This window comes from Ylistrum balloti, unplaced genomic scaffold (assembly GCF_031769215.1).
Source record: "Ylistrum balloti isolate Yb309-2 unplaced genomic scaffold, AGI_CSIRO_Ybal_v1 Utg370504, whole genome shotgun sequence".
In the NCBI taxonomy this organism is placed as follows: Eukaryota; Metazoa; Mollusca; class Bivalvia; order Pectinida; family Pectinidae; genus Ylistrum; species Ylistrum balloti.
The window spans coordinates 172,668-195,830 of record NW_026782326.1 but is presented as its reverse complement, the minus strand read 5'-3'; the positions used below and the strand labels follow the sequence as shown (position 1 = coordinate 195,830).

Below are 23,163 nucleotides of genomic sequence, written 5' to 3'. Positions count from 1 at the left end.
CCGAGACAAATTGAATGAATTAAAAATGAGATGAATTTAAAAGATACCTACGGTATCGGTAATGAACCCCTGCATTAATATAAAAACTGTTGTTTTCATATCTGCATCAAATATATAAGGACCTTTATGAAATGTTGTAGTATGAAGATAAAGAATCATTTAGAGTAGAGAGGGAGTAAAGGAGGAGTTGTGTTTGAAAAGTGAAAAGAGGATAATAGGGGAGGAAGTGAGTGCAACTCTATACAGGATGACCACAGGCAGGGCAACAGATGAGGTGAGAAGTTAATAAATCCTAATTCAGATTACTAGCACAGTCTCTCAGTTGGCATAGAATTATCGTTAATTAATGTCAGTGTAATGTTAATGAACATCATTAACTGTGTCAAATATAGTTCTTATATCATTAAAGAATGTCATTGCGGGAAAACTGACAAGATGGATTATTCAATTCAGACATGATGATTTGGGGGAAATCTGGTTTCATATAGACGAGGTCTTGCTAGGGGTACGTCAATGAGTCTAAGGTGTCGACGAAGATAATGATCAGTATCATTACTGATAAAAGTTTGGATTGAATCAGTTACATGAGGCGGAAATCTGTTGTTGAAAATGAATATTTTAATACAAGTATCGTCGTTTGACTGTCGGAATAAATCTAGACACATTAGACTTATAAAATATATAAATATAACATGATAAAAAGGTGACGACGCCCACAATTTAATGATGTTTCGTTTTACAATTACCATTCCATTAATTGTATCTATCTATTCATACTGCATTAACCTCTTGTGAGTATTATGTGATGTATGCGCGTTTGTTCGAGTGAAATGGAAGAAATGTATAACTTCAAGACTAGCCTATTAAGAGTTTATAATGGAAAAGTTGAGTTCAATGGATGAAGAGGAAAGTGAAATATGAGTAGGAAAAGTTAGAAAATGGCAGGAAATTAAAATAAATGGATTTCCTTTCCATTTAATTCCTTCATACTATTCTCTTTAATTTCAGGAAACTATAAATTGTATAAATGATACAATGCCCATAAAACACACCAATACAGATTTAGAAGCAGATTACGTAGATGTTCTATACAAATACTTCTTACAGTTAATTCTTACGTCTAGGAATTTACATTAGCTGTGAATGAAAAATGTTCATGCTTAGCATTATTTAAATATTTCAGCACCAGACCTAGTCTAAATACATGGCATTGTCGTGGGTATAATAATGGGTTATTTTTTAAGTATATGCTGGAAATTATTTCATGATTCATTTTCGCTTCAATAATAACAAGCAGCATACTATACCACTTCTAAAATTATTTAATCTAAAAGTGAACCTACTCACTTTCAGCTCAAGAGTCGGGTCATGACTGAGGCATATGAAAAGGCTTGAAATACCTTTCTGTGTGGATTATCTATCTACATTGTTGTGTATATTGTTCCCTAGTGTAGAAATTCGTCTGTCTGTCTCTGAATGACAGTGTGTTTCTTCAGTTAATGAGTTTGATAAACTAACATCGTAAAGTGGCTTCGACAATTTACTTATCCTAAGTTGTCAGCGCGTTTTTTTCAAATGGATTGTGCATTTATATATTATGCTTTATAGAATTTTGTTGAAATCACTCAAAACTTTCATAGTTATGCTCAACAGAATTTACCTTACAGACGACAAAAATTCAAAAAAGAAATGTCATCAAAATGTCATAAAGCACTCTATGTAAGCTTACATTAATTGATAAAGATGTATACATACGTTGGATTAATTTATTAATCAAAGGTAAGAAAAAAATAAGAAAATCTATTCCTCCACGAGTTGTAGTCCCCACGAATTGCCATCACCAGCATATTAATTAATTCATACATATGCATCTGCCATTCTTATCGGCTGTATGAAAATTGCAAAATTCTTTAATTATGATGCTAGTGCACACCCCGATCTATACTTTGACATTCTTCCCATCATTTTGGATTTTCCTCATTTGCCCCAAAACTTTCAAATTTAAGGCCCTAACATCACTGACGAGTCTTAGAAGGGCGAACAGCTGTAAGATGAAGTTTGATACATCAGACTTTACTGTATAAAAATGTGTGTTGAAATGTGCCTTTCACTTGTGTGTCTTTTGTACACTTTTCGGAGCATGTTGTTATATTTCCAGATTTTTATGATGTTCGAGCTTTTTTCAGATTTTTGATACCTCTATCCTGTAATTATGCAATACTGCTCATTCTACAATTATTGATGGAAACGACCATCAATAAACATTTAATTTCATGCCATTTTGGATCAATATAATCAAAGCAGGTTTTATCAAAAATAAGTATTATTTCATTTACTTTTTCAATGACTTTTGAAATTATCTTTACCTGTTAGAGCTGCATTTACTATCGATAATTATGATGATTCAAATATTTTTATCTAAATTACCAGAGTAGATATCACTAACCTCTTGCTGATGTAGGTGCTCCGCTGTGCACATGAACAGTACTTGAATCCATTGTACTTCCGAGGGATATCCAGAAGGTAATAGGGTTGTCCTCCAGATCTCCATTTCTTGAAGCCAATAGGTCAGTGTACAGGAGACAGTTAAGAGATCAACTCTAAAAGTAATGATCAATATTGTCACCAACATTCTTCGTAATCAATCTCTATATCAACTAGAACCTGCCAGGCTGCATGTCTTTAAATAGTATTCTTTTCGTCGCAAAGTCGGAAGTGCGCAAAATCGAATACTTATTGCCAGTAAACCTATGATGTGTTTGTCAGGGCTGATTGGTGTTTTGTGATGTTAGCACCCGGAGGAATGTACCCCAGGACTGGTCATATCTAGAATGTATTCATATTTCTGATCATTATCGTCTTTGTCGTTATAATGGACTTGTTGTTGTATAACCATCAAAAACACTTTTTCTATATCGTATTAGTGAATATAAGATTTATACTTATGCTTGAAAGGAATAAAATTCTTATCTAATTCCACAATAAGAAAAATACACCACGTAGAGAACATGATGTGTTTACAGATGATGTAATCTCAATGTGTTTTGTGTTTATGTTTCAGCTACGAATGTATAAACATGTTTGTGTTATGTCATTTAGATTAAAATGTATAGATGTGGAATGCACATATAAATACTTCTCTTAACTAATAATGCAATAAATGACAATCAGATCGGAATTGGTATAACGATCTAATGCCACAAGACGAAAGAATTTGAAATGGTAATAATGATGCTGACACAACCGTGTGATTCTAAGTCATCTTTACACATTTTTTGATATATTATGTGTCACTGATATCATATACATTTATACCTCTTACTCTTAGTGTAAGTAAGATGTTATTGTCGGGATGTCACAGTTTCGTACGTCTCATCTAACTGTCTGTGATGTACTGCATGTACCGATAAATTCATGTTATCTTTAGATACAAACAGCTGGGTTATTTTCACAATCTTCAGGAAATATGGATAATGAGCGGTACGAATCAAATTCAACATAAATATTGAGGAATATTCTTTTAATCAGTAAATACCCTCCATATTTCCTGAAATCATTGTTAATGGTGCCTCGTCTCTAAATAACAAGATATTTGTTAACCATGTTTTAATCAGTACATTAAGTACCATCCGAATTGGAAATTAAGGAAACGACAGACACTTCTATAATATCTCCATCTTGTCCTACTGCAAAATCGCTACAGGGATAGATTTCCACCAAGCTGTATGATAAGCAGAATGATTTAGGTTTTATTATGAATTTTCCATTTCTGGATAGCAATATTCATGTTTACATGTTGTAATTGATTCGATATTTCAGATTTGTTCTCAATATCCATGCCGACATGTAAACTAACGACACACGGTTCTTACGATTGAAAAACTTTATCGTCCACGCCATGATTTCCTTGTGTGGTACTTAAGTAGAGGACTGCGATGCTCGTTAGTATAATTACTAATGGTTTCGTTGTTATCCTTTGAGAACTGAATAGCGTTCTTGGGTTGACCAATATTTATATGACGGGAGTCGTCGATGAAGCAGAAGACGCTTACTCATCCAGAATATATGGTCTTATTTTCTTTGTACTTTGTTTTTCATTGGTGTCCATGTAAATCTTCATTTTATCGACTTAAATTTCAGATAAAGATTTTGATAACTGGTCGGTTTCATCTTTTGTTCAACTTCATTTACAAGTGACATTATACTCAAGTGAGGTTTCTCAGTTTTACAACATTGCATCACAAAGAACATCTATCCTGGTATTATATTTAATAGCTGATTTTGTATGACGACGCCTTTATGGTATATCAGGTAATTAAACATTTACCCTCGAGAGAAACATCGAATTCAATTAATTTGTTCAGTGTATACACATCACGTTAAGGCCCAAAGTTAGCCAGAACGACCTCTTCGGGCGATAACTTACCATACTAAATGTTGACCAATCAAACAACAGATCCTAGCCGTAGGAATGTTGAGGTCAAATAAAAGGAAATATACATGTTTAATTACAATAGAGATAGAATGATGGCGTCTCTAATTGTTCACCTGCTCCTGGTGGAGACTTGTGTATTGGTTGTCGCGGGGACTAATTTACTGGGGAACAGTGATTTTGAGTCGGCTACCCTAGGTACCTACTGGAGTAAATCGGGATGTTCCTGGGCCATTAGTACGACGGAGAAACGTGGAGGAGCGCAGAGTGTTCACATCACGGGAAGGTAATTCTAAGTGTGACATGATTCGTCGTCTTCATTCTAGTCTTCAGATGTTATAAATATACAAACTTTAATCAATATAAGGGTTCGGCGGTTTACTCCAGCGTTTGTTACTTGGACAAAAAAATGATAAAAAACTATGACAGAAAAAATAAATAAACAAAAAACAGGCAACTTGAATGTCTGATACATGACATTGTGTCACTCATAACTACTATGTATTTATTTAGCCATGAAATTCGATTAAGCCTGTCTCTCTCTCTTTCCCTTAATTAAAATATGTATATAATTTTTGAGCCATCTTGTAATGTACATATGCAATTGTTTTTCTTCTAAAGGAAAGAGCGTTAACAATGTTATTGTAACTTGTGCCCCATCCTTTTGCTTAACGGCAATAAAATGTTTAAACGAGACTGCGTAAAGTGCGCGTTGTTGTCAAAATCTGATCTGCAAATATAATGATATCAACTTTATAACTCGTCAGCAGTATTCGCTGATTAGAGGATAGTCTGTTTGTTGTTATGCATATACTGGATATCCTGAATCTAGGTTTTAACAGGAGATACAGTCGAGTGTTCGAACGACAAAATCCATGATCTAATCTCACGTATATCCATAAAAACAATCATATTATCCACGTTCAGCTCCAATTCAATTTATGATGTAGATGTTGTCGATAGATTTGGGTCAGGATGTAGGTCGAAGCATTTGAAAAAAATTAAAAGTGTTTCTGTGTGTAGATTATCTGTATACAATGTTGTATATATTGATCCTTGTGTACATACCCAATTTCGTCATGTCTTTCCCAGAAGGTATTTATTCACTATAGGATATCGATAAAACCACAGACATAAGGGAGAGGCATCGACAAGAGATCGTTAGGGGAAACTAATCCCAAGTTGTCAGTATGATTCTTTTAAATGGTGATTGGGATTTATGTATCATTCTTGATATAATTATCACGTGAAGGTAGAAAACAATACCAAGGGATATGATTTCATTTAGTTGAAGTATCATTAATTGAAGTGGATCCCTGAATGGAGAATATTACCTTCTATAACGGTTATCGTGTTCATTCTGAAATTACCGACAAACTCACTTGAAGTGGAGAAAAGGTTGATTGAAATATTTCACAAAGATTACCATTATCATTTTCTTCACTTCTCAGTTCGATAAAACATTTTCGCATATCATTATAATATTATTATAAATTTCTCAAATGTCGATGTCGAAAATTTGCCTTGATCGGAAAGATGACCGCTATATTTGGACAAGAAATCATCAGTACATCGGGGATTACATCATGAAAATCATCCAATGAAAAGATGTGCTAGATAACCATTATTTGTAAATGCATCTTAATTAGAGTCGGAATAGCAATGTAGGAGAAAAAACGGAATAATTTTGTATTTCATTAAATTTCTTTGTCCTAATCGAATGGTATCAACGCAAGCTGTTTTCGGAGAGAATAACGCATTGAAAGGTATGATTAAAAAATGTGTATTGAATCTCTATAAAGTTTTGGAGAATGTCACTCTTTATCATTTTCATTTTGTAGTTTTTTATGCAGCAAATATTCACAGGTTACTGGTCAGTAAAAAACAAAACATGATTCAAACTGATACAAAGGTCTCGCATTGAATATTGATGATGTTTTGTAACAGGTGCCAACACTAGTCATGATATAGGTTGATCTAGGATATATATATATTCTCTGGCCTGAATAAACACGATGTTGGTTTTTATTTATATCCAGATAAATCACAGTTCTCGTTTTGCTTTGTAATGTTCTTGAAGGAAATCAATAAAATGTTTTATCTGTGGACTTCGGATGTTTTTGTAATGTTTTAAGGGACGTCCATTGAATAGATAATTTGTGGAGTTCATGCAGTTCGGATATTTTTTTTGTAATGTTTTTAAGGGAAATCCATTGAATGGTTCATTTGTAGAGTTCACATCAGATATTTTATTGTAATGTCCTTTTAGGACATCCATGACGTAGTAAATTTACAATCATTCAGTGTCATTTGAACTTCACTGTGAATGTGAGCTACATCTTGCTAGTCATCATTTGATTTAACTGGTAAGAGTAAATGAACTTCGTGTTTTCAATGCGATTACTGTATACATTTATGTAAAACTATATGTCAAATACGGTACACATATCGATGTTTTGTTTATTTCCCTATTTTAAGCAGTCTACATCGTTCTAAGTGTGATAATTTTACTGAAAATATATACAATTGGAAAGTATCAAATAAAATGAATACTCGTGCTCGGATGTGGATTAAAACATGTTTAAAAACCAAACTGTTTTATTCTTTTATATCGACAAAGACTTTACCTACATATTCACCATGTAAAGTTTAGTCAATGCAAGTAAGTAAATGTCACGTCAATGTTACTAATGAGATCAAACACGCCCTTATCGTGCTAACAAGTATAATATTTGTCAATGAAATCATTACGATATTTTTCGTCTTTTTTATTTTATTTTAAGATCAGCTAGTTGGGCCGGACTCGGCTACCTAATCTCGCCACCTGACGTCACTTCCGGTAAACTGTATGCTTTTGTCGGATATATTAAGTTGGAGAACCTTGCGGCTGGCTTCTTGTATCATGATGTATTTGTGAAGTTACGGGTAGAAACACTTGACGGTACGTGAACTTTTGACTGAAGATCTCGGTGAGATCATATCAACTGATAAACCATCAAAGTTCATAAAACTTTCAAATAAGATTTATTTACACTTATCGGGGAATCAGATTAAATAGCCATTTCGTCCCGAAAATGTTTTTATCAACTTTGTGTAACATTTTGATGTGTCTTTGCATATTTGAAATTACATTCATGAACCGTTCAGAGAAATGGCGTATTTACAGAAAATACAAGTTACGACCGGTCACTGTCGTACAAAATAATCATAATGCGAAATGTCGATAAATATTTAATTATTAGTCAGCTACAGGCTGGTATGGTATTTCCCTTAGTACTCAATCTTTTCCCATTCCTAGGTGACGATCTATATACACTGTCATCACTTCCAGTTCCTATACTTGCTGGTTCTTAGTCTAAGTTGTTCTAAATATTCTTTCACTGGCCGTCCATCACATGGTTTGTTCTAGAGGACTAATAATTATCACACGGATTTAATATCATATGAATGTGTTCTATAACATCAAAGCAATTATATTATTTTCATTATTGTCAAGAAAATTCTTTTCTAAACAGAAATTCTCTGAGTGTTAAGAATTTTTTTCTTAGGAAGTGTTCTGGTCATTGATAATTAACGTAAATCAATTCTTCATCGGTTTGATTAGATATCATAAAGATGTTTAATTTGAAGATAATTTGAATTATTGACAGGTAGTAAAAGTTACACCAACATAGCCATACATCCTCGTCTTCGACCAGGATCCTGGCAAGAAGTGGGCGGGGACTTCAAACTCCCGGAAAGTAAGTACGGGTATGACTCTCCTACAGAAAGATGATAGGTACTCAGATGCTTGATTTCAAAACTCCAGGACGTAACTAAGTGTTCGTCTCTCGAAGAGTGGAAGATGAGCAGGGACTTCAAACCCCCTGAAATCAGCAATTAATGGTGTTTCGTAGAGTGGGAAGTTTGCGGGAACTTTTAACTCCCGAAATACACTAGTCCGTTCGAACCTCGTAGGCAAGGAGGGGACATGGACCTAAAACTCTCAGAAAATAAACATGTGGTCATCGCCTGTAGGTGGAGAGATGTTCGGGTGGTTAAACATTTATAGATAATAAGGACGTGGTTGTATACATGTAGGATAGAGAAACAACTAGTAAATACCCACATTGAAAAGTCAAACTGAAAAATGATAATATGAGCAAAAGAAAGATTTATACGGACAACAACCGTCATGTTAATAATTGTCAATCTAAGTAAGTAATGTTACGTCATCAAGTAATATCTAGCTTCATGACAACTAACAAGCATACTTACAAACAAACGCCGATCACATCGAAACACATATCTCATAAGGAACTAAATTATTTACCGGAAAGACGTATGATGTAGTGAAAGATTGAAAACGTCTCAAAGTAAGAATATCGTGTTTCTTACAAGGGAGATAAATCAATGGTTTTTTTTTTGTCAATTTACATCAAGTGCCATATTTTCTCAATTATTCGTGCACAGCTGCTATTGATTTTTCTCCGTCTTCAGATGTTAAAGAGATCAAAATATACATTCAAATTGAAGAATCGGATGTGAATTATTTCTTTGATGATGGAAGTCTCGTGGAGCTCGTTCCGGACCCAAATTGGAGGTTAAAGGCAGAATCCAACATTGACCTCTTTCGGAAAGCCACATTAAATATTATGTAAGATTATTATTGTTACATATTCCAGACATCTTTTTGATTATCGAATTGAGGCCTTTTTCACTTTTATTATCTGATATTCAACATAATCTTGACCTTTCAATTGCATGATCAATGACGATATTTCTATTATATTGATATCCAACGTTAATCTCCCTCCTCCAAACCCTCTCCTGGCCCGACATTTGAATGGAGTCAAGGTCATTCTGATGATTCAGTCATATGATTGTAAACGGAATCAGTTATACGCTCTTTTCAGAACATAGATAAGAAATCAGTATTTTAAATGAATATTAGATTAAAATTCGTATTATCTAATATACCTCATTATAGCTTAGATCAAATGTCTTATCACGATCAAGTGAAAATAAATCTTCCTAAATCATTAATGACATATTTGTTTACTGCTTTTAGAGTGAGAAAAGTCAAGGGAATAAAGCTGAAGGCTTTCACGATAGAGGTAAGTGCCCTTACTTACGGTGATTCACCACAGCAAAAGGTCTGTTAAGTAAGAGACGACTTAATAGGTACACCATAATCAACAACTAAAATGTGTTTAATTGTACATGTAATAACAGTCGTGTCATTATCTAATTAATTGTTTCTGCTAGGATTCGAACCCGGGACCGCTGGCTTACTAGTCCGACGCTTTTTTTTTTTTTTTTTATCTTTTATTAAAATCAACTTCACTAATTACATACACACGCTAAACATTTACATTACAGTAAAACATACACAAACCACATATTGCATAACATTCACCAATGACACATTATACTAAATACGGAGTAAAAAACGTGATAAATCTGATACAATGTAAATAAAGCTTTGATCACCTTTGATTGAGGGATTATCCGAAAGGAAATATTTCATAAGTAGCTTTCTACGATCTTTACGCTGATAGTAAAATTTTGCATACTCAAAATATCTTGTAATAGTATATTTTACAAACTTTAAAATATCAACATTGCGCAGATTATTATTGTATAAATTCCGCCTTTTAAATATGCAAAACCGAACAATGCCGAAAAAGAAATTAATGAAATAACAATTACATTTTTTAATTTTTCTAGTAAATCCTAACAATAAAACTGTGTTAACTGATATATCTCTGGTATCTGACGGATCAGCACAAGATAATAATTTAACAAGAACTCCTTCAAGAAAAATAAATAATTCACCAAGGTCTCGACAGTTAAGAAATAAATGCTGAAGCGTTTCAGTATCTACATTACACACAGGACAAACATCACTTGTAACTTTACCAATTTTCAATAATTTATCCATTGAAAAAATAGAATTATGGGCAACTTTGAAATGCAGTTCTATACAATCTGGTGGGAAGCATGGCATATACATAATTGAAAAAAACGTCTTTTAACGCCACATTGGGGCAAAATTCTGACCAAAATTCTGTTGATGTTGGACACTTAAATTTCGATTTAATAAAAAGGTTATAAAAGTCTCGAGTATTTATAGGAACAATTTTACGTCTACCACCAGTTTTAGTTGGTATTTCAACAAAGGCTCCGATAGCACTTTGCGCCCTAGCAGGTGTATAAACATTAGATAAAACAATAACTTTATACTCTCGCGAAATAGCTTTCATAACGAGATTATAATTTGATAAGATTACACGGGTTGATATGTCAGGATCAATTTCATGAATAATATCTACAATTGCGCGGAAGGGAAGAAAATTAGGCAAGACTTCATATGTCAAATCTTTGACTTTAGTTATTCCAGCCTTAGCAAATGCAGGAGAAAATACCGTTTTTTCACCATTTGTAATATTAGGATTAAAGAACAATGGCTGCTCATAAACAAATGATGGGCGATTATTATCAAATTTAACATGATAGCATTTTCGAAATTCTGACCACGCCATCAACATTTCTCGATATACACAAGGTAAGCTTTTCAATTGCTTATCCCTAAAATCACAATATATGGTTCCAAAGCCCAAATTCATTCCTTCTATAGAATTGAAAAAATACAAACATGTACTCTTCCATATCGCCTTACATTCCGAATCAAGCCATCTCATTAAAAACTTCAACCGAAATGATTGGCGCTTTAAGATAATATCAGGCATATTTAAGCCACCATCTTGTTTTTTACCAATTACCGTGTCATATTTAATCAGATGAGCACCATCCATAAAAACTTAACACACATATTTTTAACTTCATTAATAGTATCATCAGGTATAGTCTGGGACATCAATGTATACCAACACCTTGACAGTAACAAACTTTCAACAACAGTTGCTCTGCCTTGCATGGTTAACTTTCTTTGTAACCACATATTCAATATAGACTTCATTGACTTTACCTTTACATTCCAATTTAATTCATTACATACTTTGTCGTTTTCACCTATATACACACCAAGAACACATATAACTTCTTTGCACAATTTTACCCCTAACTCATTCATTTCGTTTTCAGAAAAGGAACCAGTTCCACAATATAACAATTATGATTTTTCCTTATTAATTTTTGCCCAGATCCATTACTATATACTTCCAACAGATCAAAAACTTTACGGACTGAATATTTATTGGAGAGTGTAAGAGTCGTATCATCCGCGTGTTGAAATAGCTTGATTTCCTCAGAAGTAAGCGGAATTTTAATACCAGAAATATCATTACACTGAAGTATCATTTGACCCAAAGGCTCAGCTGCAATAACATACAACATAGCGCTTATCGGACACCCTTGCCTTATAGAATTCGTAATCTTGAAAAACTTAGTAAGGTTTCCATTAAATTTTACAGAGCTAGATATATTCGTATAAAAAACTTTAATCCAATTAATAAATTCCTCACCAAAACCAAATTTCTCAAGTGTTTTAAAAAGATATGCATGATTTACCCGATCGAAAGCTTTTTGTTGGTCAATTTTTAAAACATAACCCTCAATCTGTTCTTTATCAACCAAATCAACAATATCACGGACACTGTAAATTGTGTCAGATATATCTCTACCTATAACACAACAAGTTTGAGCAGGCGAAATTATAGAAGGCAAAACATGTTTTAGACGATATGACATAATACGCGCAATAATTTTATAATCAACATTGAGGAGACTTATTGGTCTCCAGTTTTTTAAAAACATTTTATCTCCCTTCTTTTTATAAACTAAATTAATAACTCCTTGACGCATCGTCCTAGACAATTCTTTTTCTTTCCTCACACTCTCAATGACTCGACAAAATATATTATGAAGAATATCAAAGAAATGGCAATAAAATTCGACTGTTAATCCGTCAAGTCCCGGACTTTTATTCTTTGCCATACCAAAAAGTGCACATTTAACCTCTTCCATACTAATAGGAGCATCACATATAATCTTATCTTCTTTTCCTACCTTAGCATGAACATAACTTAGTAATCGATCAATATCTGCATTTTCTACATCAGCACAATTATACAGCGAATTATAGAAATCGAATATTTCCTTTGAAATTTCATCAAAGCTTTTCAATTCATTACCTTGACTATCATTTAATACTTTAATGGAATTACTGTCTTGCCTGAACTTTTCAAGGCGTAAACAGGAGCTTGAATTCTTGTCACTTTCTACAGCCCATTTGGCCTTAGCCCTCAATACAGCACCATTACATTTCACCTTTTCATATTTCTCGAGCTCTTGTTTCAATTCCTCATACACGTTACTATTGAATGGCTGTCCAGCCGAAATTTTAGCAGAAAATATCCGCAGCTTGTTCTGTATTTTATAGAATTCAGACATACGTTTTTTATAACGATCTTTGCCATAAACCATTGAAAAATTTTTGATAGCGTATTTCAAATTATCCCACCAAACACTTGGTTCACTTTCATACAAAGGGCACTCTTTGGCCTCCGTTATAATAGACCTTATTCTATTGTTGTAATCTTCCTCCATTAAAAAACAGTTATTCAAAATCCAAATACCAGGTCCCTTCTCAATATTTACACTATCAATTTTCATTTTTACAAAACCATGATCACTAAAATGTGTATCATTGTAGTATATGTTTTGAATATAGTTACTTACATCTTTACACACCAAAGAATAATCAATTCTACTTTGGGACAGCGACCCATCCCGGACTTGTTTGCGAGAAAAAACAGCAGCTTCTTTGTTCCTACTTCTCCATACATCATATAAATTAAGATGAAACATTAATGACTTTAAGGAAGCTAAACTTGAATTTACCTGATGTCTAGTTGCACCAGTACGATCAAGATCAGAGAAAGTAGTGTTGAAATCACCACCAACAACTAAATTTTCAGAATAATTAGTTAACCATCCTTTTAGATTATCAAAGAACAATTTCCTTTCATTTATTATATTAGGCGTATACACATTGACAAAGTTCCATACTTCATCCTCAATCTTAATTTTCAACCGTAAAACACGACAGTTATAGCCGTCAGAATCAATAATCTTATCTTTAAAACAATTAGATACAAGAAAGGCAACCCCTTTTCTATTATCATTAGAATTATTGTTAACAATAACCCCATTCCATAAATGGTTAATTTGACCAACATACTCATCACTCCAAAAAGTTTCTTGTACAAAAATTAAATCAGACCGACATTCTTGAAAATGCTCAAAAACTCACTTCAATTTATCAACATCCTTTAAGCCATTGGCATTAAAAGAAACAATATTGATCATGCCAAAAAGCAGTAAAATAATCATGTTTTATTCAAAACAACAACAACCTTTTTCAATTTTTTAATTTCCTTGCTACTCTTTTCTTTTCCCCTCCTTTTATTAGCATACCCAGGTTTATTTTTAAAAAAGTCACACGCTCTATCCAGTTTGTCGCCATCCTCACTTTTCTCCTCCTCCAAGTCTTCACCATTACTCCACAACCTTCCTTTTAAACATCCTTCTTGCGATACCGAACCATCACTGTCTACAGAAATATCCACCTCATCCTCAGCTCCATCCTCATCAACATACTCCTCCATATTTTCATCCCATACAGCTCCAGCGTCATCAGTTACGGCCGTTGTTCCTTCACCCGACACATTAACACTAGCGTTGTAGCTACATTTACCTTGGGCCTCTTGGTTGTTGTCACCGTTCTCACGCTCCAGTACAATCGGGGTACTACATACACATTCAACCTTGTCACAGTCAGTACACCTGTTCTGTATATCGTTGCACGCGCAGCCAAACTGCCCGCATTCCTCACACAGCGACATAACACGCGCTCTAGGTTCCTCGATACATTCACACCCGGCTCGTGACCCACATTTGAGACACTGAGGTGTACGGCACGCGCGTGCATAATGCCCCTGGCCACCACATTTATAACAAACGAACAAAGGACATTCTTTAAACACATGTTCCTCCGAATAACACAATGAACAAACTTTGGATTGGTTATCATGTATAACTCGATAGTAGCCAGTTCCAAATTTCATGCTGTATGGCAACGATGTTATTTTCGGCGGAAGTTTTACCTTTACATAGCGAGTTCCATCTGCTATTTTGGTACCGGGGTAATATCTCCTTTTAATTGGAGAAACAAGCTCAACCTGCAAATTTCCCAGTTTCGATATAATTTCATCATCTGAAATGTACGCAGCCAAATGTAAAAAGCTGACAAGCACAAATTTTTGTTCAGCTTCCCAACATTCAAACATATTCCCTTCGACTGACACCCCTCCAACCAGAATGTTAATAGGGGCACGTCCGTCCAGTGTCACCTCATACAGATTTCCTGATTTAGGAACACATGCCAAAATAGTTTCCTCGCCACACAGTTCACTAATTTCTTTAATAAGGCTACTAGCCTTCACAAGAGAATTATCTTTCACGTCAACGATAACAGTGTTGTCCTTCAGAAACGACCTTTTCTCTTCAAATTTTGCACGACCGCCATTACCATTTTTACCGACCGCCGTACCGTCCGAGGGTGCCATCTCGGCGATACCAAAACACCTTAGAGGTGCAAAATGTTTATAAAATGACAATTACATATAGGACATTAGTTCATAATAAAGTCAAAAACAACAAATTCAGATTATAAGGCCCCGATAATCAACGGATGAATCACGATTTACCTGACTACCCGGAATACGTGTCTACCATTCACACATCACACCGGAAACCCCTCTAAAATGTGTTTAATTGTACATGTAATAACAGTCGTGTCATTATCTAATTAATTTTTTCTGCTAGGATTCGAACCCGGGACCGTTGGCTTACTAGTCCGACGCTCAACCGATCGAGCTAAATAGAAGATTTTTTTTTCTTGTAAAAATAAAAATTTTATTATCCCAGCAATAGGGTCTCAAGGGTTGGGGCCCGGGAGATTCCTCACAGTGTAATCATTTCATAATCATGTATTATCAGAGGAGACATGTTTATTGAATAACGGAAACAGACTTAAGATCAACCAACTTTATCTTTTAAGGTTGAACAGAAAAAAAGCGAGTTTGGACACGGCACAGCGGTGAAAGCTAAGTTGTGGACCAACTCAAGCTATGCATTCTACAATGACTTCGTGTACAACACTCTCAAACCAGAATGGGCTGTGCTTGCTAATGCTCTCAAATGGAAGGGCATGCGTTGGACCGAGGTAAAACTTCTATAGTAAACTTATATAGCATGTGTTAAATAACGAATACCAGTGTTTACAAATGGCTCGTTACACCTATTGTATCGATGACATCCTGAATGGTTACAGTCACCATATGGTCATGACATACATATGTATATGATCGACTAATTGGTACTATTAATCTAGTTGATTAGGGGAATGATGCATGTTGACACATCAGAAATATATTTCACCAGAAAACAGCTGAACTTAACATCTCACCATATGTCAAATGTAGAGGCACCGTCACAGCCATTGCTTCAGGATTTTCCATAGAAGGCAAACATTGCAGCAATGGAATATGGAAAACATAAGATGTACTACATCAGTATATTCGTGTTCTAACTCTCCTTATATCTGTGGTTTAACTTGGTATATAGTACTGACGATTACAGTTTCATCCTAAAAGATGTAAATATTTGCACCTGTTTAATGCTAATTGATATGCTTGTTGGTACATGGTACTGGCGCAGTAAAACGTTGAGAACGTAGCTTTACTTGTTTAAATTGATCAAGTTCAAAATAGGATGTCATTGATGAAGCAGAAGACGCTCGCCTTTTCAAAACACCTGGTCTTATTTTCCATGTTTTATTTCAGGTATCTCAATGTACTCTCTTTCATATTTTACCCTATTCTTATTTACTTTGAGTTCGACTTTAGATTCAGAAGACATGTCTGTTACACTTTCCTTCTAATCATACTAATACAGTAATCATTACACGTCTACATTTGTTATATAATCGATGCTTATTTACCAAACTTGAAATATATTTACAGAATCTAAATGACGTATTTCTTTATTGTTTCTCCCAACAGAATAAATTACGGTTTGACGATGCCAATGCGACTATCAATGACTTGCTGGATAACGGGTAAGTTTTGTATAAAACAACATTTATTCACATCACGGTAAAAAAGCTATTTTTATTAATTGTGTGTGTGTTATACACTTCCAGTTACGTTTCTATGCTGTCGCGATATTCACAATCAATTTTTAACGTCCAGGTTGACGATTCAGTTTATTCGGGAAATCCAATTTAATTTTAGAGATGAAAACATTATCTTATAGTTTTGAAAACGTGGCTTTTCATTTGTACTCACGAACACACGAGATGGTGGCATGAAATGTAAAGACATAGTACGCAAACACCTGTTTTACGACAGCCGGATGTGTTGTTGACAGGAGATGTTGTTCAATAACCCAAATTAAATTCAGAATAAAAAAAAAAAAAAAAAATGAAAGTCTCGTTTCTGTAAAAGTTTCCCTACAGTCATACACGTATTGTAAGCAAGCCAAGCTTTGACCTTATCCACAAGGTCACTCCGTCAGTCAAACCTGCAAAATACACTAATCATCATTGATAATTTCCCATCTGCCATGGTAGGCTTCTCCGATGAAATTTTCGGACTTCTTCTGCCCATTTGGCTACCCTTCGCTTTGTGGCTGACATTGTAGTATTTTACAACCGTGACAGATTCACATGGGAAGCCACTACTGTTTATTGATGTATTGTGCTGTGGGTTTATATATATAACACAAAAATACATGTACAAACTGTTGATCAACGGCGAGAGATCGTCCTTCCATTATTATCTATTAACATCTTTATGTGCTTAGAAACCATCTAGCTTGTTTATCAGGTGATGCTTATTATATATAGGCAATACTGATAAACACAACAGGAAAAACTGTTTTACCGTAATGTCACGTTAATAATCAAGAAAAGCAGAAAAAATGAAAACAGAATGTCTTATTGACAGTAAAATACAATTGTACAATTTGATTGGTTAATTTGGACCGCTATCTTGATACGGTTTTTGGATTGACATCGAACATAGCAAACAATTAAGTAGCGTTTTTTATTTACAATGCTCGCTTAGGTTTCATAAATACTATAAAATAAGTGTTTTCATTTCAGACTGTCTGTACGAGGACATAACGTGTTCTGGGGTGTCGAAGAATGGGTTCCTGACTGGGTACGAGGTATTACAGATCCTGCAGAGATGTTGACCAAGATCAAAGAAAGGATCAGCGAAGTGGTTACACTCACCAAAGGGAGGTAATGCAAGAACCGATAAATATTTTATTTCGTTAAAATGAATAAGAAATTACAATGAATGCGAATCCAAGACGGTGCCTGTGTGTTATATAGAGGAATTACAATCAAACTGGCTTGTTAACAGCGATCACGAATCCGAAAAAGCGACGATAATTTTGTAAAAAATGCAAGAAAAGTTGAATAGTGTTTATAGTGAAATAGAAACTTTAATGATGTAACTTGATTTGACACAGGTGTCAGCATTAGATCATGTCTAAACTAATTTTTAACAAGGAAGATAAACTCTCGTTTGTGACAAATCACTCGTTAAAAGTGCTCTCATTGACGTTAATTGATGGAGATATCGCTTTGTCTCTCGCCGGTTCTCTGATAGAAGTGTAAGATGGTGTATCAGTTAGATTGGATATGATAAAATTACTAGACAAATCCGATAAAATATTGATGATCGGATATATAATTCTTCTATATACCCAAAAGTGCTCAAAGAAACATTAGACTTGCTTACTGTGTAGACAAATATTTTCGTCGGGTCCAAAGTTTTAGTTTTACCAAATGTGCATTTTTGTTTGCACTTAATTTCGTGCAAATCTTACTAAAATCCGTTAGTATTAAAATCCATGTCAGTTTTATCTGTTTATTATTTGGTGGACATAAAAATTCACGGGTAAAGTAACCGATGAATGAAGACAAAAACACCACGAAAGACAATGATTTTACAGTATCCGAATTCTGTAATATCTAAATTATTTCTGATCTATTCCATTAGCCTTTTATTGTTATTGGTAAAATGTCTTGATAAATGTAGAGCATGACTTAAGATGTGTTGATTTGAACCATTATAAAAGCAAACTCTCTGAGGATGTTAGTATGTTACAGGAAGTATTTATCGGACGTGAACTACAGCACAGGATATGTTAGAAAACGTCACTAGAAGGTGCCACGTCACTAGAAGGTGCCAGATTTTACGGTTCGATTGTTTTGTTGACGTACCCATACGACCTCTATTTATTTGCAGAATTGCAAACTGGGATGTCAACAATGAAGCCCTACATGACGACTTCTACGAGCGTAAAACCGGAAATGTTGATATCACGATGGACATGTTCCGAGAAATGTTTGCGAAAGATCAAAATACCGGACTTTTTCTCAATGACTTTGCTGTGTTCAACAAGGGTGTTTACACAACGGTACCCCCTAAAAGCTTCCTTATGTTTCATTAAGTCTGTTAAAGTCTGTCTAAGTAAACAAGAAATTGTTGTAAATTTTGTGTAAACTTTGAAATTCTCTTCAAATATGGACTTGGCGTCTTTATATTACGAATCAGAACTTCGAAAAAAACTTTCGTCAGATATTTTCTATTTTAAAGTAATTGTCATTTTTTTTATTTTTTAATTAGTCCATTAACCCACTGAAGTAGATGATATCATGTCAGGACATCAAAGTTAGACTGGCGTATTATCTGTTATATGTAGACTATCCATGATATCATTAACTATGTTAATGTTATTCCCAGGTACCTGAGCTAGTAAGGCCTCAACATACAGCTGTTCCTGTTATCACATTTTCCCATTGCAGGCTCTAACTAACCAAGCCAAGAGTTTTGTGGACAACCAGGTACCAATCCATGGTATTGGGGTTCAAAGCCATTTCCCGTCTACTGATGTAGATATGACTCAACTCAAAGTAAGTTGGACATCCAAAGTAACATACAACTGCCCAGGAATAACATATACAAATATCAAACTTGATATTATAGACTGTCAGATCTGAATACTATTCTTGTTAATTAAACGTATTGATTTAACGTTCAAATTTTGCCGGTTCTTCATCACTAGAAACTCTTTACTTTCATCGTGGTAAATATTTTTATTTTGCCCCTGTATAATCTAGATACCTTGATCACGTTTTGAATGGAATCAGATATGATGTCCGTCAGTACTGATGGTATCAACACTGTGACAATAACAACGAGGTAATACTGACATGTTATCAAAATCTAATGAACCTAATAAACGAATCTACGGGGAAAGATTCTTCAACGTCGCGCCCTAGGGATGCCTCGGGTCTATAGGTTTAGGATTAGCACAGTCAGGATCAAAACATTTTCCTATATATATTACCAGTAGACCAATAGATAATGTTAGTCCTTATGTATACATTAATTTGATTCTAATCGTAGTACCGACTGGACAAAGTTGCCGAAGCTAGTCCTCCAATCTGGGTGACGGAGATGTCTATCCGGGGCACCAACAACACCGCAAAGGCTTTGGCCATGGAGGATGCCTTGACAATGTATTTCAGCCACGAGAAGGTGGCTGGCATCCTCATTTGGGGATTCTGGGGTCCATCTATCCAGTGGCCAGATGATACTCTGACTACAGATACGATACCAATTGTTGTAAGTAATATTACTCAAGGTGTTCGGAAATGTCAATTACCATTTTTCCAGTTCGATTAATGATGTCTATGAAGGATAGCCATAGGAAGTTTGCCTTCGTCTGTTTTAACTGATCACAGGTATACTGAATGTTGTCAATTTTCCTGATATTTCTTAGTTGAACGAAGCCGGCCAAAAGTACGTCGATCTAGTTAACACCGCATGGAGAACCAACTGGACCGCGAAGTTGAAAACGTACAAGAACCGGAGATATTTTAAGGGAGACTACTGCATTAAAGTAAAAAAGGATGGGGTGACCTTGAAAACCATTAACTTCTCTTTATTGAGGAACCGGAAGCTGAAATTGAAAATCAAAGGAACAAGTACGTATTATCTGTTTCATATTGACACTCAATATACACATAAACATAGGACATGTGAGACTTAAACGTAACATTTATCAGATATGCAATTGTTCAAAACATATACGTAAGCTTGTAAACAGTTCTGTTTGAGTTATATAATTGATAAGTAGATACACAGATCTATATCAATATTATTTACCATAAACAAGGTGCACATAGAGTGCAGTATAAAACTGATCAATTTCAAAACAGAACACATGAATATTTGATACTTAGAGTCAAACTGTAAGGAGAACCTGAAAAATAATACAAAAAATCATTAGAAATTATTTCTGCAGATAATTAAGACCAGGAATTAAAACCCTTTCCCGACAATCAGTCATTGTACATTTACTCTCTTTTTACAGCTGATTCGCCAACGGTCACATCGAGGCTAAGTAATATGTAGGTCACAGGCAAAGTTTGAGAATATAGTTGTGTTCCTTTGATAGAAGAACGTTTATCTTCAAAAAAGTAATCGGATTTTGTAATAGATGTGATCGAAGTGAGATTGTGTTTTTTTTCTCTGTAAAATAATATAAATAGATGTGATGATCATTTCCAGAAAAAGACGTGGATATTTGTCATTTGAATCTATATTCTATTAAGTCGTTTACACTTCCTGAATGTAGTATGATGTATTGAATAAAAGTTGTGCTTCACGCAAAGATATGTAAAATATTCCACATTGCTTCAACCCCGCATTTCCCATAGAAAGTTAAATTATAAAGGATCTCTTTCATGAAGGATGAAATTTTGCCCACGAACCAAGTTAGATAAAAGTAGTTATTTGTAGCACCTTGAGTGACTTTCCATAACATAGGATTAAAACCTTCAAAAGGTCCATAGTGCCTGTGCTACGACCCATTTAGTGTCGTAACCGTAAGAATATGACAGGATTCAGTTTTTGTCAACTGGAAAAGTATTAAAACCACAGCGTACATTACCAGTTGATGTACTAGTTGATTAACAAGGATCAGTGTGACAATATGATGGTTAATATGTATCAAAATATTGCAAAATAAAAAAATCATACAGTTTCAAAATTGAAAAAAGTATGTTTTTTCTTTCTTTTATTTATTTATTTATTTTTATTTTACATTTTTTTTTCAGCTAAGACAATTAAAAAAAAAACTAATCAATTACTTCCAGTTTGATTATACCATAAATCTTTATACATTTTTGGCCCATTATGTTAAGAACACTTGTTGAAATTTTCAGGAAAATCGAGAACCGGTAAAGGTGTTATTTGATAGCCAAAAGATTATTTTTTTCAATTTAAGTAAATTTTGTTGGGCGCTGACAGTAGACAGTATTTCCCATAAAAATATGTTAAAAAAGTGTACGTAGTCAGAGGGTGTCAATTTTGAATAAGTATATTCTGCTTCAAGTTTTCAGGTCAAAAATAAATGAAAACATTTAAAAATGTTTTTGATAAAAAATAACAATTTGAAACTTGGATAAATGACAGTTTTCAAAAGTTTCTCAAATAAGAATGGTTTCAAAAAAAAAAAAAAAAAGAAAAAAAAAAGACTATTTCGCTTTTCATTGCACCAAATATTTTGATCAAATTATTTAGTTCATTATCTGAAGTATATAAAGTGAACATTTAAGAATATTTGAGAACCGGTAAAACTGCCATTTAAAGGCTCGCGCAAAATTATCATATTTCAAGAAATTGAAGAGTTAGAAAATGATAATACTGTTTTAGAGACATCTAAACGATCATTGTAAAATATCTCTAGAACATTTTTTTCAACCAAAGTTAACTGTTGATTATCAATAATGATCATTTATGAATAAGAGAGTGAATTAGCATTACCAAGTGTAGAGAAAGTGCCAGTGACTGGCGATCAAAATAGTTTTGAGTTTACCACATTACTCTACAATATTTGTCGCTTTTAATACTAGAGGGCTAAGAAAAATGCAAATTATCTCCTGAACCTTGTTATTCTGATTGAGCGCGGACAAGCGTGGCATGCAAGTTTACGTCATACAGCGAGAATTTAAATCTAACCTCAGAATTTGTCCCTCGCATCCACAAAGGATTTTACAAAAATACACGGATGAAGAACATTAAGATGACAATTTTGGACTATGTTTTTTTTGAGTTGACGGCTATATCTGTAATTCTAAATTTGACACTACATGCCTTCTTTGACATCATGGCGCAGGATATGTATTGACCAGAACCTCTTATCTTCCGATGTAACCATAACAATAGGAAAATACCAACATGTCAACATAATTATAATCCAAACTCAAATTCTTGAAAACTACGGCAAAATATGAACAAAAGAAAGATTTACAAGGAGACTCCTAAAAAAGTACAATGAGAATAAGACCAGGTGTGCCAGAATAGTAAGCTTATTTGGCTACATCTACGACATCCGCCATGTAAATCTTGGTCAATCCAAGTACTTAATGTCACGTTCTCAAATGAGAGCCAGGTGTACATAACAACAGAACCAACAGGCAAACTAACGGGCATCCAACATGTCCAGCTTTATATCGTAAAACGAAACACAAATATATCTCCCCACAATTGTCGAATTATTGAAGAAACAGGTAGCTATCTTAATAGTAAATGAGCGTACATAACTAGAATTGTCATTACATACACACTAGCTATATTGAA

At 34.3% G+C, this 23,163-nt stretch overlaps 1 protein-coding gene across 1 annotated transcript; it reads left to right on the top strand.

The window, feature by feature from the left end:
- Positions 1-4,527: 4,527 nt before the first annotated feature.
- LOC132555554 (uncharacterized) lies at positions 4,528-21,778 on the top strand. The gene is made up of 13 exons (XM_060219904.1): positions 4,528-4,718; positions 7,216-7,373; positions 8,083-8,172; positions 8,912-9,068; positions 9,483-9,528; positions 15,498-15,662; positions 16,501-16,556; positions 17,604-17,744; positions 18,760-18,931; positions 19,320-19,427; positions 19,924-20,142; positions 20,300-20,504; positions 21,747-21,778. Exons 1-13 carry the CDS (start codon positions 4,528-4,530, stop codon positions 21,776-21,778), a joined length of 1,740 nt encoding a protein of 579 aa, XP_060075887.1.
- The last annotated feature ends 1,385 nt before the right edge of the window (positions 21,779-23,163 follow it).